This window comes from Ctenopharyngodon idella, chromosome 5, assembly GCF_019924925.1.
Source record: "Ctenopharyngodon idella isolate HZGC_01 chromosome 5, HZGC01, whole genome shotgun sequence".
In the NCBI taxonomy this organism is placed as follows: Eukaryota; Metazoa; Chordata; class Actinopteri; order Cypriniformes; family Xenocyprididae; genus Ctenopharyngodon; species Ctenopharyngodon idella.
Genome location: NC_067224.1, coordinates 27,724,639 through 27,741,273, shown reverse-complemented (window position 1 = coordinate 27,741,273; position 16,635 = coordinate 27,724,639). Strand labels below are relative to the sequence as shown.

General features: G+C 36.3%; 2 protein-coding genes across 5 annotated transcripts; one reads left to right on the top strand and one right to left on the bottom strand.

Moving 5' to 3' along the window:
* The first annotated feature begins 114 nt into the window (after positions 1 to 114).
* rnf181 (ring finger protein 181) lies at positions 115 to 5,303 on the top strand. 4 transcript variants are annotated; one of them, XM_051894359.1, is made up of 7 exons: positions 120 to 211; positions 649 to 690; positions 774 to 871; positions 2,514 to 2,647; positions 2,867 to 2,982; positions 4,167 to 4,241; positions 4,578 to 5,303. In XM_051894359.1, the coding sequence occupies exons 3-7, from the start codon at positions 786 to 788 to the stop codon at positions 4,635 to 4,637; spliced, it is 471 nt and encodes a 156-aa protein (XP_051750319.1). In that variant the 5' UTR covers positions 120 to 211; positions 649 to 690; positions 774 to 785; the 3' UTR covers positions 4,638 to 5,303. The 4 variants fall into 4 exon arrangements, with proteins under 4 accessions (XP_051750318.1, XP_051750319.1, XP_051750321.1 ...); XM_051894360.1 differs by lacking the exon at positions 120 to 211 and adding an exon at positions 239 to 256; XM_051894358.1 differs by lacking the exon at positions 649 to 690 and having other exon boundaries at positions 115 to 211.
* Positions 5,304 to 5,568: 265 nt separating this feature from the next.
* Positions 5,569 to 15,415, bottom strand: tmem150aa (transmembrane protein 150Aa). Its single transcript, XM_051894348.1, has 8 exons — positions 15,248 to 15,415; positions 13,032 to 13,270; positions 12,831 to 12,878; positions 12,666 to 12,752; positions 12,506 to 12,573; positions 10,691 to 10,818; positions 9,921 to 10,098; positions 5,569 to 8,278 (listed from the first exon to the last, which is right to left on the bottom strand). Exons 2-8 carry the CDS (start codon positions 13,094 to 13,096, stop codon positions 7,980 to 7,982), a joined length of 873 nt encoding a protein of 290 aa, XP_051750308.1. The 5' UTR covers positions 13,097 to 13,270; positions 15,248 to 15,415; the 3' UTR covers positions 5,569 to 7,979.
* Between the last annotated feature and the right edge of the window lie 1,220 nt (positions 15,416 to 16,635).

Here is a 16,635-nt window from a genome sequence, read left to right as displayed (position 1 = left end):
ATTGCTATGTTTTTAAATAGAAAAAGAAACATGTATATAATTACCAGACACATACATCGACTTAATTTACACTAAATAAAATGAAACAGTTTGGGGATTTTTTAATCACAATCTGGCAACACACGTCATCTCACAAATATCGCGATAGCGTTGTTGTCTTCGCGCTGACAGTGCAGTGAAACAAGTTTCCATCCCTGATGATTACAAAACAGTAGGTCGAATTTCATTTATTATTTTTCCCTTTTAAACGAATAAGGTTAGTACATACTTTTTTTTCTTTTTTTTTTTAAAGATTCAATAATGTTTGATAAATTATTTTTACTTCGAATTATTATGCTAACCAGCTAGCAGAGTATTATTGTGAAGCTTGTATCTTTAGAAACATTTGGATCTCTGAAATGATTAAATCCAAACAGTACTTTATGTCCACCTAATATGTTGTCTCTTTGTCTGTTAGTCTGAAAAGAGAGAGAGGCTATCTTGCAATTTACCATGGTTGTTCTCGCATAGTAACCAGTTTAAATGTTGTAAATATAGTAAGATCATCTTAAAATAATTCTCATTACCAGAGATGGACCAGTGTAACATTGGTTTCAAAAATATCAACATTTGTTGTAAGAATAGTTATATAAATTCTCCACTTTCCAGTTCCTGGGCTACTGCTACTCTATGTGAACTAGCAACCTCAATGTAAGACTCTGGAAATCCTGATTTTTAAAGTAACCACCAACTTAACCGTTAAATGTCATTCAAACGGTCTATGTGTTTATCAGGTGAAGCAGAAAATGGCCTCGTATTTTGATGAGCATGACTGTGAGCCCACGAATCCAGAAGAACAGTACCGACAGAACGCCCTGCTGGAGCTTGCGAGGTAACTAGCACGACAGTGCCATCTAGAGGAACTAAAAACATCTAAAAACACGTTTGGCTAACACCCTATGGCTATCACGTTATAAACTAGTATTTAGACCAATATTTTGCCCCAGACGGCTCGCCAATGGACAATGCAAAGTTTGTTAAACATTTTTATTAAAATTAAGTCAATATTGTGTAAATAAATAAATAAAAAAAAGTTTATTTTCGGTCTATAGTTGTACATATACATTACCATTCAAAAGTTAGCAGTCAGTAAGATTTTTTTAAAAGAAATTAATATTTTTATTTCACAACGTTGCACTAAATTGATCAAAAGTGACAGTAAATACATTTATACTGTTACATATGATTTCAAATAATTGCTGTTCTTTTGAACTTTCTATTCATCAAAGGAATCTGAAACAAATGTAGCACAACACCAAACCACCATATTAGAATGATTTCTGAAGGATCATGTGACACTGAAGATTGGAGAAATGGCTGATAGAAATACAGCTTTGCCATCAAAGGAATAATTACATTTTTAAAGCTGCAGTCTGTAACTTTTGGTGCTCTAGCGGTTAATAAACAACTGCATGTCTGGCGGAAGAACATTGTAGCCAGAGCTACTTATGTTTATGTCTATGTTTATGTCGATGTACTCTGTTTATGTCTATGACAAGTCAAGCAGGTACTGGGCTACTCCGCAGTGGTACGACTTGAACCAGTCTAAAATAGTCCGAATATAAACACTTATTAAAGGTGTACCATAGTGATTCAGGCAGGATAAGACAAAACACGGCTTGGAAAATGGATTCATGATGTACTTGCTCATTATATGATTTTGTAAATTTTGAACACAAACAAACTGTTACGGACAGCAGCTTTAAATATACAGAAAATAGTTATTTTAAGTTGTAATAATATTTCACAATATATGCAGCCTTGGTGTGTAAATGGACTTTCTAAAACATTAAAAAAAACCTTACCGACCCCAGACTTTTGAATGGTACTGTATAACCTTGTAGCCCAAGACTGGTTGCCCACTGAAGCTAAGCAGGGTTGAGCCTGGTCAGTACCTGGATGGGAGATCTCCTGGGGAAAACTAGGTTGCTGCTGGATTACAGTGAGACCAGCAGGGGTGCTCATCCTGGGGTCTGTGTGGGTCCTAACGCCCCAGTATAGTGACGGGGACACTTTACTGTAACAAGCACCCTTCGGATAAGACATTAAACCGAGGTCCTGACTCTCTGTGGTCATAAAAATGAGAGTAGGGGTGTAACCCCAGCATCCTGGCCAAATTTGCCCATTGGCCTCTGTCCATCATCATGGCATCCTGATCATCCCCCATATACTGATTGGCTTCATCATTCTGTCTCCTCTCCATCAATCAGCTGGTGTGGTGTGGGTGTTCTGGCGCAATATGGCTGCCGTTGCATCATCCAGGTGGATGCTGCACATTGGTGGTGGATGAGGATATTCCCCATTCCATATGTAAAGCGCTTTGAGTACCCAGAAAAGCGCTATATAAATGTAACAGATTATTATTATTTTAGATACTAATTTGTGTACCCTTGTTTAATAGTATTGACATTAATAGTAATGTGGATGAGAATGTAATGATAAAGCTAACCATTTCAAACGCTTTGCGGCTATAGGTCTCTGATGCAGGGTCTTGACATAGACTCCGGTTCATTTGATTTGTCGGATTGGGACCAGCGTCTCCCCCCTCCTGCAGCAAAAGCTGTGGTTCAGAGTCTTCCTGTGGTCATCATCTCTCCTGAACAAGCAGGTAACAGACTGCTCATTCATTATCATGTGCAAACTTAATCACATTAAAAGCAGACATTATTGGACAAAGGAACATTAGCAACTGGTAGTGAAGATAATTGATAATAACATTGATAATAACTTTAGATAGATGTTTCCTTGTGTTGTGGCTTGATTGAATGCCTAAATCCTTGATGTCATTCTTCTTGAACTTACCTCAAGCTCTTTCTTCACTTGACAGATAAAGGACTGAAGTGCCCGGTGTGTTTATTGGAGTTCGAGGAGGAAGAGACCGTGAGAGAGATGCCCTGTAAACATCTATTCCACACAGGATGCATCCTGCCTTGGCTCAGTAAGGTATGTTTAGTGGTTCAATCTTCTGCATGATCCAGAAGTAAATACACTACCGTTCAAAGGTTTGGGGCCAGAAAGATTTAAAAGTGACAGTAAAAACATTTACATTGTTACAAAAAATTTGTATTTCAAATAAATATTGTTTTAAAGGGATAGTTCATTGACAGCTATGCAACTGACACTTTGATGCTTCAAAAAGTTCATAAAGAGATGGTAAAATTAATCCATATGTATTGAGTGGTTTTCAAATTTCAAAAAAGAGGCACGATCACTTTTTATGATGAACAGATCCAATTTAGGCTTTTTTTTCACATATAAACATTAATTAGCGAACATAAACAGAAACTCGACCGAACTTGCTTGATGCGCGGGAACAAACCTCTTCTGGAAGCTCAAACGTGCTGCGTTACACACAAGAATTAACCTCACTGATTCTCGCACATCAAGCAAACATGCTTGAGCTTCAATTTACCATACCTGATTTGAGTTGATGAATGTTTATATGTAAATAAAAACCTAAATTGAATCTGTTCATCATATAAAGCAATCATGTCTCTTCAGAAAATTTGAACTAAACCACTCAATTCATATGGATTAGTTTTACAATCCCTTTATGAACTTTTTGAAGCATCAAAGTGGTAGTTGAGTATCTGTCAATGGAGGGACAGAAATCGCTCAGATTTCATCAAAAAGATCTTCATTTGTGTTCCGAAGATGAATGAAAGTCTTACGAGTTTGGAATGACATGAGGGTGAGTAAATGATGACAGAACTTTCATTTTTGGATAAACTAACCCTTTAAAAATCTCTATATCAATCAAAGAATCTTGAAGAAAATGCATCACATCCACAAAAATATTAAGCAGCTCAGCTGTTTTCAGCATTGACAAAGCTAAGAAATCAACATATTAGAATGATTTCTGAAGGATCATGTGGCACTGAAGACTGGAGTAATGGCTGCTGAAAATTTAGCTTTGCCAGGAATGAATTGCATTTTAAAATATTTAAAAACAGAAAACAGTTGTAACAATATTTTACAATATTACAGTTTTTACTGTAGTGTTTTTACAGCCTTAATGAGCAGAGATTTTTTTTTTCATGGAAAAGCATGAAAAAATCATACTGACCCCAAACTTTTGAACCGTAATTTACATGGATAATATTTAATGTTTCTACATAACATTACAGACCAATTCATGTCCCTTGTGTCGACTTGAACTACCCACTGACAATCCAGACTATGAGGAGTTCAAAAAAGATAAGGTAAGACTGTGCCATATTTCCTGACGTAACCTTGGTTCCCTGAAATGAGGGAACGAGACGTTGTGTTCATGCCGTGTTACTTATACTCAGGGTTTTACATCACAGGCTTATTCAGTCAAAAGATACTAAAGAAATGCCATTCAGCACCGCGTTATATAGGGGGGATTATATAGGATTTAGGGAACCGAGGTTACGCCAGTAACCGGAGATGTTTTCTGTTTAAAGTCATGCACAGTTATTGTTATTTCTGTAACTTATTCATTGTGTTTTTCTTTACAATGAATGAACACCTTAGGTATATACCTAAGCACTTAGTGCGTTTGAATGTATTTACAGGAACGGAGAAGACAAAGAGAGCACAGATTAGAGGATCTACATGGAGCCATGTATACATGACCTCACCATCTCAAAAACCTTGATACAACTCCAAATATATAAATTTAGCTTTCAGTTTGTTGGAAGAGAGTTTACTGTGCAGGGACCAGGCTTTGAAATTATTTTGTTTGCTTGTACTTGAAAAAAATATTTTATTGTTATCCCTTTTAAGGTTGCTTTTGTATGGCTATGCACTGAAAACTGTTTGTATGAAACTCTAATGTAGCCTTATAAACAGATTTCTGATTTTATTAAATGTTTTAAAGCAATTTTTTTTATTGTGAATTTGATTTGTTTGCTTCATGATCTCATATTCATTGATTTTGCTTCCTGAAGAGATTTCCTACAGAATAAAGTGCTGGATAAATCTTTATTGTACTACTAATAAGCAATGAATGCCATAGTTAATAACAATGTAGCCATGACTTTATCAGTGGACTTTACATTGTCCTCTTTCCATTTAGTAAATGAAACCCTCCTTGTATAATATGGTAGAACTCTACCTCATGGAAAATGTGTGAATTTTAGGTGTTTATGTAAAATTATGGTAATGACTCAACTTTGCTGAGAGACTTGTTGTAATGACTATTGTAATTTACTAATGTTGGAGCAGAAAAATTGTCTGAATTCATAAAAAGTCAAATTGTCTTTTCCATATTTTTAAAATAAAAAGTGAGCTTCTCTAAACATTGTGTTATTAGTTCAAGTGTGTAGAAGAATTTATCTTTGAATGATCACAGACAGAGGTACAGATACACTTGTTTATTTTCCATCATATGTTTAGGTAATTATTCAATATAAATCTCTTGTCAAAGAAAATCATTGAAATTATACATAAGTCTTATTTATTTATATAAGTAATTTATAAAATAAAAATATTCTCTGCATTGTTTTTATTTGGATTTTGGAGTGTGATCCTCATGTCTTTGTTCTGCTTTCAACAGATGCAATGTGTTGATAAAAAATACTTTTATTACATCATTTAAAGGCATCAGAAAAATAACTTCTATCTAGAGAACAGCTGCAATTCATGAAACATCCAAGAAATAAACATCATCAACCAAAAACACATATTTCAATCATTTTCATGTGAGGAGATTCAGATAGTCCTCAGATTTAAGTGTGGGGGATCCTCAATCCTATATATAAGGAAACAATATGTGTAGGCTCTTACAAACGTCTCACAAGCACAAGCAAAAGTTGGCAACAAAATTAAATGAAAATATCCAACAATTTTCCCCATGTGACTTTTAAAGTATCTGACCAAGTCTAAGAAACAAACAATTCTTACACATCTTTTGCTCTTAGGTGACCTATAAATGACTGACCTATTATTCAGATAATATATTATGCACTATATGCATTGACAAGTATTGCATGTAATTTATACCAAATAATATGGCAAAAAAAAAAAAAAAAAAGAGGCAATGAAAAATGACATCAACATTCACTTTAGGTTCATAAGCTCATATAAACATGCTTTATATTACTCTAGAATGTATGCACTTTTGTTTTTGTTTAAATTACGTTTGACCCGTTATGTAACTACCTCTATATGAAGTTTGGTTTGAGTTAAGTAAATTGTGTAATGACAAAATAATAAATTGTGAATGTAGCAATGAAAAAAAGAAATCTTTCAAAATGATATTTAATGGATGGTTTCAGTTGTACAGAGCAGCCCTGCGAATCTTTCCTTGCATGAGAAGAGTGAGAAACAATATTTCAAATAGCTCTCCAATAATAGAGTCAACAGAGATAAACATGTATGACACCTAGAGACCACATCTAACTTTACAGTCTAATCATTGGCATGAAACTTATCTGTCCCATTGAATGGCAGCAAACAAACTGGCACATTTCTGTGTAAAATTTAAATGTTAAAGCACAATAAATCTGGAGTCACTTTAAAAACAATACAGACCCTTTGATTGACAGTCTGAATTGGAAACATCACACAAATACTACAGTAACATTAAGGCCACCATAACCACTCAACCCTCAGAAAGTTCAAACATGGTTTCCTAGGTTCCAGCCTGGAGACCAGTTGATTTCATTCATATAATCGCTTCAAAATGTGATAATATTGCATTACTGTCATTCTCTCAGTGGCTATGTGTCCTGCTACACAAAAACAATGAAGGTTAAATGAATAAAAGGCATATGGTACATATTTAGCAAAATAAAATGAATCCTTTGGCAATAGAGGAAAACAAAAAAAGATGTGCTGATAATGTATAATATCACTTTTCACACCAGTTTGATTAGTTATGCCACTGTGATTCACAAAACAATCAGCAAATATATGTAACCAAAATCACAATGTAAAGCACTGAATGGATGTGGTATTTTTTGGAGTGGTTTTCATGACCCTTGACAAAGAAAAAATATATAAAGAAATTTGATTTTAAAAATATATATAGGCTATATAAAACATAAAGTCAATGCGAATATACTTATTCTACAACTCAACTGATCAGGAAGGCAAGGCTAAAGCTGGTGTCACCTTACATCACTTCCTCTTGCTCAAAATGAAAAACAACCCACCTCGTCAGAGAATAAAAACAGGAATGAAACAGGACAAAAGCAACCCAGCATGACAAAACATTTATCCTACCCACTGCATCATTAAAAAGGCCACCATTACAAAAATGGGTGATTATGACTTAAATGTAACAAATTAGATTTCAATTTAAATGTATTGTTCTACTAATTCCAAAATAACATGTGCTCAAAAGACTATAGTTCAATCCGTATCTTAAACATTCACGATTTCAAAAATGATGATAATAATACTTGGTTCCTGATAGTCTGCAATACCAAATAAAAGTGAAAAGAACTTAAATCTACAAGTTCATTCATTGTGTTACGTGCAAATCATCCATTTGCAACAGTAAGGGTGGGCAAATAGTAGCAAGCTCTAAAAGAGATAGCCCTGAAACATTTGTGCAAACGTGACAGTAAAAATTGACCCCATCACCCAGTGCAACAGTTCAAGCAACAGCAAAGTAACCTGACAAACCATTGGATCTGTGCTAACAATAACTTTAAAGTGGAGCTAAAATCCCCCCTTCTGAATAATGCTCATTCTGTCCTTCTCATCCACAAACAACCCAACAGAAGCTTCTCGCGAGTCAAAACAGGACGAAAAAAAGACAAATCTATCAGACAAAACTCAAATCTGAAATGGTAATACAGAACAGTCACACATGTAAACCCGATCAACTCTTAACCTGCCTTGACTCAGACTGGACGGTTCCTCTAAATCACTTTAATCTCAGCCCAAGCATGGTCTTTAATGTAGGGAGCACCATCGTGAGGCATCCCATCTGGCAGTATGTGGTGACTGCGTTTGTGTCGATGTGTTTAAAGCATTGCGATGTTCTCAGGAGTGCAGTTCATATGAGTGGACGTGCTGCTTCCTCCTGGAGATTTCAAACCCTTGCTGCTTCCCAGGGCACCTGCTTGGACGTCATCTCCGATCATGATGCCGGGCCCATGCGAGAGGTTCCGCTGGAGGCCGGCCATCATAGTCTCAGTTGTGACCGTGCCGAACTCGTAGGTGAAAGTCCCATAGAACACGAGGATGATTACAGTGAAGACCCACTCACAGATGGCCGCTGCATGTTGTAAAACAAAGCTCTCGTGGATGAAGAATATCCCACCTGAGAGGGAGGACCGTCAAGGATTCAAACAGTTTCTAAAATGGCAGCTATATTTATGTGAGCTGAAGGCACAGCTGGCCTCTATGGAAATAACTTTAGTGAGGAAAGCCATGGATTATTTATGGAGAGACTGGTTAATTAGCTGCTCTCGTAGTTACATCACCCAGCAACCCTTTAGCCCCCCTTTTTTCCTCTAGTTGGGGAAAAAACTATTCATAAATCATTGACGAACACAGCAGCAATAAAGCAGGAAGGCCGGGAGACTCCAGCTGGGCTCATCAGTCTCCATACCGACATTTACACCGAAGCAATTAGATTACACCTCCACTATAATATGAGTCTGGGGCTTCATGATCGTGGCCAGAACCTCAGCAGGAAGACAAACAGATAAAAGCTCAGTACTAGGGCTTTCCTTGCCCTGAGCGCAGCACAAATTATTTAAACAACTGATGCTAAATGGTATAGTTCAAAAATGGCATTTCTGAAATCATTTACTCACCCTCATGTTGTTGCTTACCTCTATAACTTATTTGAAGAACACAAAAGGTGTATTTTTGAACAATGTTGTTCTTTTCCATGCAATTACAATGAATGAGAATTTTGCAAACTATAAAAGTATCATAAAACTAGTCCATATAACTTGTGCACTATACTGCAAGTCCTCTGAAGCTATAAGAGCTTTGTGTGAGCAACAGGGCGAAATTAAACTCGTGATGAAATGGAAGTAGTACATTTTATATTATGACATACATCCAAGTGCAACTGATTATCGAAAAAGGTTCTAGCATAATTTGCTTGTAGTTGCTACTACTTGATTTGATATTTCTTTTGCAATGACATTTTTAATGTCCAAATTATATAAAAAAAATAGGGTCTTGGTTCTGTCCGGTTGTTGACTGGATGGAGGCAGATATGAATGCAAGCTTGCAATTGTAAGAAAAAGGTGGAGTTTAAGGATGTGGAACGATTGGAGAAGTCCAGCATACGTGACCAGAGGGAAGTCTGTCATTTCACACGAAGATCGAGTTATGACATGGTTAAAAATTATGAGGAAATGAAAGGAGTCGTTCTTTGAGATCTTTTCAATTAATCTGCTGATCCAGTTCATAAAACTAGACTCAGTGTTTCACTGACAAAACAAACTGCTGTTTCTCGAGTTCAACTCACTGACTCGCAGAGGACAATAGCTCACTAGAGGAAAATATTATCAGTAAATAATTTCATATAGGTCTGTTCCTCACAAAAAGCTATTGTATGACTTTAAAATACTTTTCTCAAAATATCTTCTTTTCCACAGAAGAAATAAAGTCATAGACATTAAGAATGACATGAGGGTGAGTAAATGATGACAGAATTTACATTTTTGGCGAACTATCCCCAGCCAACTATCCTCACCATGCACTCATTTGCATGGAATAGGGCAACCAGTACAATTCCTCAGAAGCATGTCGGTCATTCAGGTTTAGAATGACATGAGAAAGAGGAAATGGTGACAGAATTTTCATTTTGAGTGAACAATGCCTTTAAATTATACAGATAATATTGTCTAAATAAACAAGCTAAATAAGCAATCCATGTCAAGAAAAATAACGAACACACACAACTTATTTTCCATTCACACTCAACACTCAACAAAGGATACTAAGAACCAGTGTGATGAGAGCACCAGTAGCCAGTGCCACACGCACATGAGCCATCCAGTAGTCCAGAGCGGTGACAGCCACCCGGTAGGTCAGCAAACATTGCAAACACACAAACAGAATGCCTGCTGGGAAGGCAGCACCCGCACCTACATAGTGAAGTGTTTTTGCATGGTCCACCTGGTCGAAAAGCAGTACAGCGTTATTCAAATATTAATAAAATCAAAGCACTGATAAGTAATAAGACCAGGACATTGAAACTTGAAAACGGACACACTTAGACATCTAACTTCGAAAAGGTGGACTAAAAAACATTGACAAATATGTCTTCCTGCAACAAGAAACTTGCCTATTGCATACTCAGCATACGGATGGAAGTGCTGTTAAGGATGAGGGAGTGAAATGCCCTCTAAAATCCATCTTGAAGAATGAGACTGCTGCATGCATGGATCAATACTAATCACTTTGAGAACATCAGCCTCTCTCAAACACTCTGATGCTGATCAACGCATCAATCTGATGTACTGAATTTATGGCCCATGAAAAGACTAAGGTGAAGAGCCAGCCCTTAATATCTTCTCATATAGCACTAACAGAAGTCCAAAAGCATCTTACCATTTTTAGTTTCAGTGATGTGAATGGAGACTGGGGCATGACAATAAAGTCATAATTTAATAGTACTCTACTATCAGTCTGCTATGAGATAAATGTGTCAGACAATCAGACAATAATCCTCCACAAAACAATGTTTAGGAAGAATTGTGTGACTGACCTGGAAGTTGCCCACCATGACTAGTCCCACAGCATTGGTACATCCAGATACAAGTCCGCTGGTGTTGAGCCAGCAATGGCTCCTGTGCTCGATGATCTGAGCATACCGTAGCAAACAAACCAACACCACTTCACATAAAAAGAAAACAGAAACACAAGTAAAGCAATCAGACCACTTCACACTTTTATTTTGTTTATTTTCTTCCATAGTGTTCTTCCATAGTTTTTGGGTTGTTTTTCTATTTGCTCTGCCAATATTTTCAGTATAAATTTTTTATACTGTTTGGACATTTAAAATATCACTGCGTTAGAAATATTAAATAAGAAAACAAAGGAGTAAACAGTTATTTTAAATTGTAATCATTTACAGTTTTTTACTGTATTTTTAATCAAATTTAAAACCTGAAGTGTGTGCTATATATTTAAAATAGATGTTACTTGATTTGATATTTTATTATATAATACAAAGACATACATTTTTAAAGGGTTAGTTCACCCAAAAATGAAAATTCTGTCATTAATTACTCACCCTCATGCCGTTCCAGACCCGTAAGACCTTTGTTCATCTTCTGAACACAAATTAAGATATTTATATGCATTGCCAGCAAGATAATTAACATTTTCAATGCCCAGAAAGCTACTAAAGACATATTTAAAACAGTTCATGTGACTACAGTGGTTCAACCCTAACGTTATGAAGCGACAAGAATACTTTTTGTGCGCCAAAAAAAAAACAAAATAACGACTTTATTTAACAATATCTAGTGAAGGGTGATTTTAAAACACTGCTTCATGAAGCTTCGAGTTGAGTTTAACGAATCTTTTGTTTCGAATCAGTGGTTCGGAGCGCATATCAAACTGCCAAAGTCACGCCCCCCAGTGGTGAACCATTGAAATATCGAAACACTTATGATGTAACTAAGCCTTGTTTACTAAAATCACGTGACTTTGGCAGTTTGATATGCGCTCCGAACCACTGATTTGAAACAAAATATTCATAAACCTTCGAAGCTTCATGAAGCTGTATTTTGAAATCGCCCATCACTAGATATTGTTGAATAAAGTCGTTTTTTTTTTTTTTTTTTGCCGCACAAAAAGTATTCTCGTCGCTTCATAACATTAAGGTTGAACCACTGCAGTCACATAAACTGTTTTAAATATGTCTTTTGTAACTTTCTGGGCATTGAAAGTGTTAATTGTCTTGCTGGCAATTCAGGCCTTACTGAGCCATCGGATTTTATCAAAAATATCTTAATTTGTGATCTGAAGATGAACGTAGGTCTTACGAGTGTGCAATGACATAAGGGTGAGTAATTAATGACAGAATTTTCATTTTTGGGTGATCTAACCCTTTAAGCATGACTTTAGGATCCAAATACTTTTTGGGAACCACTTTATTTATATTATATATCACTTTTTAGCTGTACTCGCCCACACAATTCTTATAGATCTTAATCTCTATTTAGAAGGTCTTGATATCTTACGTGTTATAGTGTGGTGTGTAAAAAGTGTGTAATAACACACCTCTGATTTCATATCACAACAACACAAATAGAAGCAGATGACAGCCAACCTTCAACAAGATAAGGACAATCAAACCCCTAATCATATCCACTTATCAACACAGGAAAACATTCATTAGTGATGATGCAATAAGTAGCATGTCCTCTCATGCGGGTATCTGTGTTTGCAACACCTCTGCCACAAGCATCGAATGCAAGGGTGCTGAATGCTTCCATTCATGCTTTGTTCTTTGTTATTGGATATGTCACTGCTGGTGTAGAATATGCGGAAATATGAGAACAAGTGGCCTTACCCATAAAAGCTCCGACATTACCAATGAGACTGAACAGACAGCTCTCGGGAGGGTAAGATCCACATTTACTGAATCAAAGTGAAGACAAAGACATCATCAGATCACACTGGAAATAAACACAGACTCAAAATAAAGAGGAAGAGTTCAAAATAAAGACTACCTAATGAGGGGGATGTCTTGAATGGTGCAGCATGTTTTCTGGAAGCCCGGCTTAGCTGTTTCCTCTGTGCATGTCACGTTGTATGACCTTTCAAACAGCATTGACGATCAAATGACATAAACATAACATACTCTAAATAAACTGACCGAAATAAGCCCAACTTACCAGTTTTCAACAGGACATACATGGTGGTTCATTACAGCCATAGCATATCTGAGGACAGAGCAAAACGTCACTATATTGTGTATGTTTGCAATTTAAATCTGTATAATTGGAAGGAAAAGCTCTGATTCAACTTTTAGAAAGTATTTGATGTGACAAACAATAACGAACAGGTTTTAAGGGTGGCAGCATATTGAAACTCACACTATCCATATCCCAGTGATAGAGAAGGCAGCCAGGCTGACAGGCAGTATGATCCAGGCAGTCATTGGTCTGACGGTGAGGCCAGACTGTCCCAAGCATGAGGGAGAGGAACACAGTGGGCTGGAGGGGTGAGACAAAGGGGGGATGACGAGGGGGCACTGACATGCAAGGGCACACAGGGAGGGGACATGAGAGGAGGAGAGGGATGCCACGCTGCCTTCCAGCTGCCAAATCCAGGCCTGATCAGGTTTTTTGGAAACAAAGGAGGTAAATTGAGGAGAGAGACTTAGACAGATCAAATGAAAAATTCTTTCATTAAAACAAACACTGCAACAGCCAACTTTAAAAGTCATGACAGAATTCGTAATTCATTTCACTTCACTTCCATAATGTGACATTTTGCGGAGACAGAATATTCAATAAGACAAAAAAGTAAGTGGAAAAGTACTTTCAGGTTGGAGCAAGTACAATTTGATTAAATATTACTAAAACAATAGAATGATGTGCAGCAATAAATCATTAGCAATATGACCAGGAATGTTAAATTTAAAGTTGTGATGAAATGGAAGTAGCCACAGATCTTTAATTGTGAGTGCAACAGAGTGTAGGGCGGGGTCTTGGTTCAATCTGGTTGTTGATTGGATGGATAACAGATCTGATTGCGAGCTTGCAGTGGATTGTAAGAAAGTGACGGGGTTCAAGCAGACTAAATGATGGGAGAAGTCCAGCATATGTCACCAGAGAGATGTCTGTCCTTTCACTGGAAGATTAGGTTGTGACATTTTGATTTAAAGGGTTCACCCAAAAATGAAAATTCTGTCATTAATTACTTACCCTAATGTCGTTCCAGTTTGATACACGCTCCGAACCACTGATTTGAAACAAAAGATTTGTAAAGCTTCGAAGCTTCATGAAGCAGTGTTTTGAAATTGCCCATCACTAGATATTGTTGAATAAAGTCATTATTTTGTTTTTTTGGCACACAAAAAGTATTCTTGTCGCTTTATAACATTAAGGTTGAACCACTGTAGTCACATGAACTGTTTTAAATATGTCTTTAGTAGCTTTCTGGGCACTGAAAGTGTTAATTGTTTTGCTGGCAATGCAGGCCTCACTGAGCAATCGGATTTTATGAAAAATAACTTAATTTGCGTTCCGAAGATGAATGAAGGTCTTACGGGTGTGGAACGACATGAGGGTGAATAATTAATGACAGAATTTTCATTTTGGGGTGAACTAACCCTTTAAAATTACGAGGTCAAATTAAAAAAAGAAAAATAATTGAATGAAATTTCATTTCATGTTGACTTTAAGAAAGGACAGAGAATTTAAGAACAATAATCTAAGAACACTAAGGACAAATATTAGTGTCAAACTCAGGGGTTTTAGAGCTTGTTTCCACTTGCAATTTGCCCCTTTGACCCATTGATTAGGTAACCAAGAGCACTTCTAGTCCAAAGTCATATCTTGCAGTCTGAGTGTCTATGCTGCAGTGAACTTTGTTGTAACAACTTAAGCTGTACTGGAATTCAGCACATGACTGCTACATGATGCTGTCTGAAAACCTGGCTGGAAAGCAATACTGATAAGCGGTAGACCACTAATAAGCTGCGGTGTGATGACTACAATGCAGTCTAGACAGTCGACCCACTAGGTTTTCAAGCATATGTGTAATCAGAAAATCTAAACCTTACTTTAGGATATAGACTACAAGCATCAGCACATAAATGTTGACAGGCAGGTGAATATGCGGCTGACTTCATGTCACTCATTTGCATTACAAACTAAAGTGTTATAAAGGTGGCTTTCGTTGATCTCACGGCATCTTTTGTACAATGTATCTGTTCTGGTTCGTTTCTAAATATATTGACCGACTGTCTCTATTCTACGAGTCTCAGGTAGCAATTCCGTGTTCACTAGCAGTGAAGCTAACCATAGGTTGTGTCTCGAAACCCAGTGCGCTGCCTTCTCAGACAGCATTTTCGCAAAACATTCGAACGCGACAGAGATGTCCCAAAATGTTGTCTAGGTAGGCTGCTCACTCCGTTTTGAGCCAGCCACAGAGTCCACCAAAACCTTGAAACGATTGCTAGCGCCATAGAAGCAAATGCCTTACTGCTTGTAAGTGAGTTCAAGAGATGATACAGAGTTCTGCTGGAAATATTCGTGAATTTTTTTGTGTTTAACAAGCAAATAAGACATTCATTTTTACATACCTCAAGTCCTGCTACTCCCTGCTTCCAACCTCACTCAACCGTGGTTGTTGCTTTAAGATAAGGCACTGTTACTAAACCTGTTCCTCGCGCCTCACTGTAATTGTAGTTTTTTGTCTATTTGGAAAAAATGCTTTACAAGGTGTCATAATTGTCAGATGACTACTTTACCCACAATGCCAATGTACGGCGGCCGAGGGGCTCCAAACCGTCAAGATTGGTAATACAGCAACGTTCAAAAGCACAACAGCGTAATGTAGTGGTTCATTATAAAAAGCAAGACATGCCTTGATTTTATGTATTTTATAGTTAAATAATATACATAAAATAAAATTATATATATTATATTGATATTCCGGACTAACGTGAAATTGCATTATAGCGGGTGATTCTTTGAGAAAACATTAATAGCCTACTAAAGGCGGATTTTCCACCAACAGGTTAAACTGTGCTCCAAGGTTATTTTTTTATTTATTTATTTTATAAATGTCAGATGAGAATGTCACATTTTTAATCAGCATTTAGACATTTTAAACTGCACTACATTTTAGTCGTTGCATGTGTTTTTTTATGTTAGAAATGTATCGTTTATTAGTCATATAATATTTATTAGCCAGAACGTGTTTGTTGGCTGTTCCATGAATACTGTTTAAAATGAGCTAAAAAGGGTATTATTCACTTTGTACATTCGTAAAAAATAAATAAATAAATATTATTATTCATACTGTGTCCACAAATTGTGCACTAGGAGATTGGGTACATTGTCTGGAGTACTTGCATGACTTCTATCACAGTGCTGTAGCAGAGAGTGAGGTCATTTTCCTTGTTGTTGCCATGGTACAAAAAGGATATAACAGTGATAACATTCCCGTCTATCTTAGCTGTCATGTTGCTGTAAGAATTATTCCTTGTCATTCTCTGTCAAGCTGAACTTTGGTATGATGTATTTAAAATAAGTTATATTGAGAGTGCATTTAAATAAGTCCACCAGGTATGAAAAACTCAGCTAATATTAGCTATATTTTAATCATTCATTTCTTAAGATTTCATATTTTACCTTTTCATATAAGAGGTTTTGTTTTTCGATTTATAACGTGTTATTATTGAGAAGATTAAATCCTATTAATTTATTACCATGGCCATGAATGAACTGAATTAACTTAGATGAAATCTGAAAATAATAAGAATGCACAGGATGAAGGAAATATGATTCTGACCTAAAACTTTAATGATCTAATTTATTTTAAAATATTTGGGTTGTAAAAGTGTGTTATTGGACTACATACAATTTCAGTGGCTTTCCTTCTTTGTTCTTATGGTTCTCATTCATTTTATGTGTAATAATGAAGGACATTTTCCTTGATTAAATAATTGAAGACAATTTTCACAAA

What these genes read in the sequence shown, in the direction of transcription:
- tmem150aa (XM_051894348.1), bottom strand. Translation starts at nt 13,096, where the DNA reads ATGACTGCCTGGATCATACTGCCTGTCAGCCTGGCTGCCTTCTCTATC. An exon ending in GTATGTCCTGTTGAAAACTG is followed by an intron (nt 12,753 to 12,830) that starts GTAAGTTGGGCT and finishes GCTGTTTGAAAG; the next exon opens with GTCATACAACGTGACATGCA. An exon ending in TCTCATCACACTGGTTCTTA is followed by an intron (nt 8,279 to 9,920) that starts GTATCCTTTGTT and finishes CCTCCCTCTCAG; the next exon opens with GTGGGATATTCTTCATCCAC.
- rnf181 (XM_051894358.1), top strand. Translation starts at nt 786, where the DNA reads ATGGCCTCGTATTTTGATGAGCATGACTGTGAGCCCACGAATCCAGAA. An exon ending in CATCTCTCCTGAACAAGCAG is followed by an intron (nt 2,648 to 2,866) that starts GTAACAGACTGC and finishes TTCACTTGACAG; the next exon opens with ATAAAGGACTGAAGTGCCCG. An exon ending in TCCTGCCTTGGCTCAGTAAG is followed by an intron (nt 2,983 to 4,166) that starts GTATGTTTAGTG and finishes ATAACATTACAG; the next exon opens with ACCAATTCATGTCCCTTGTG.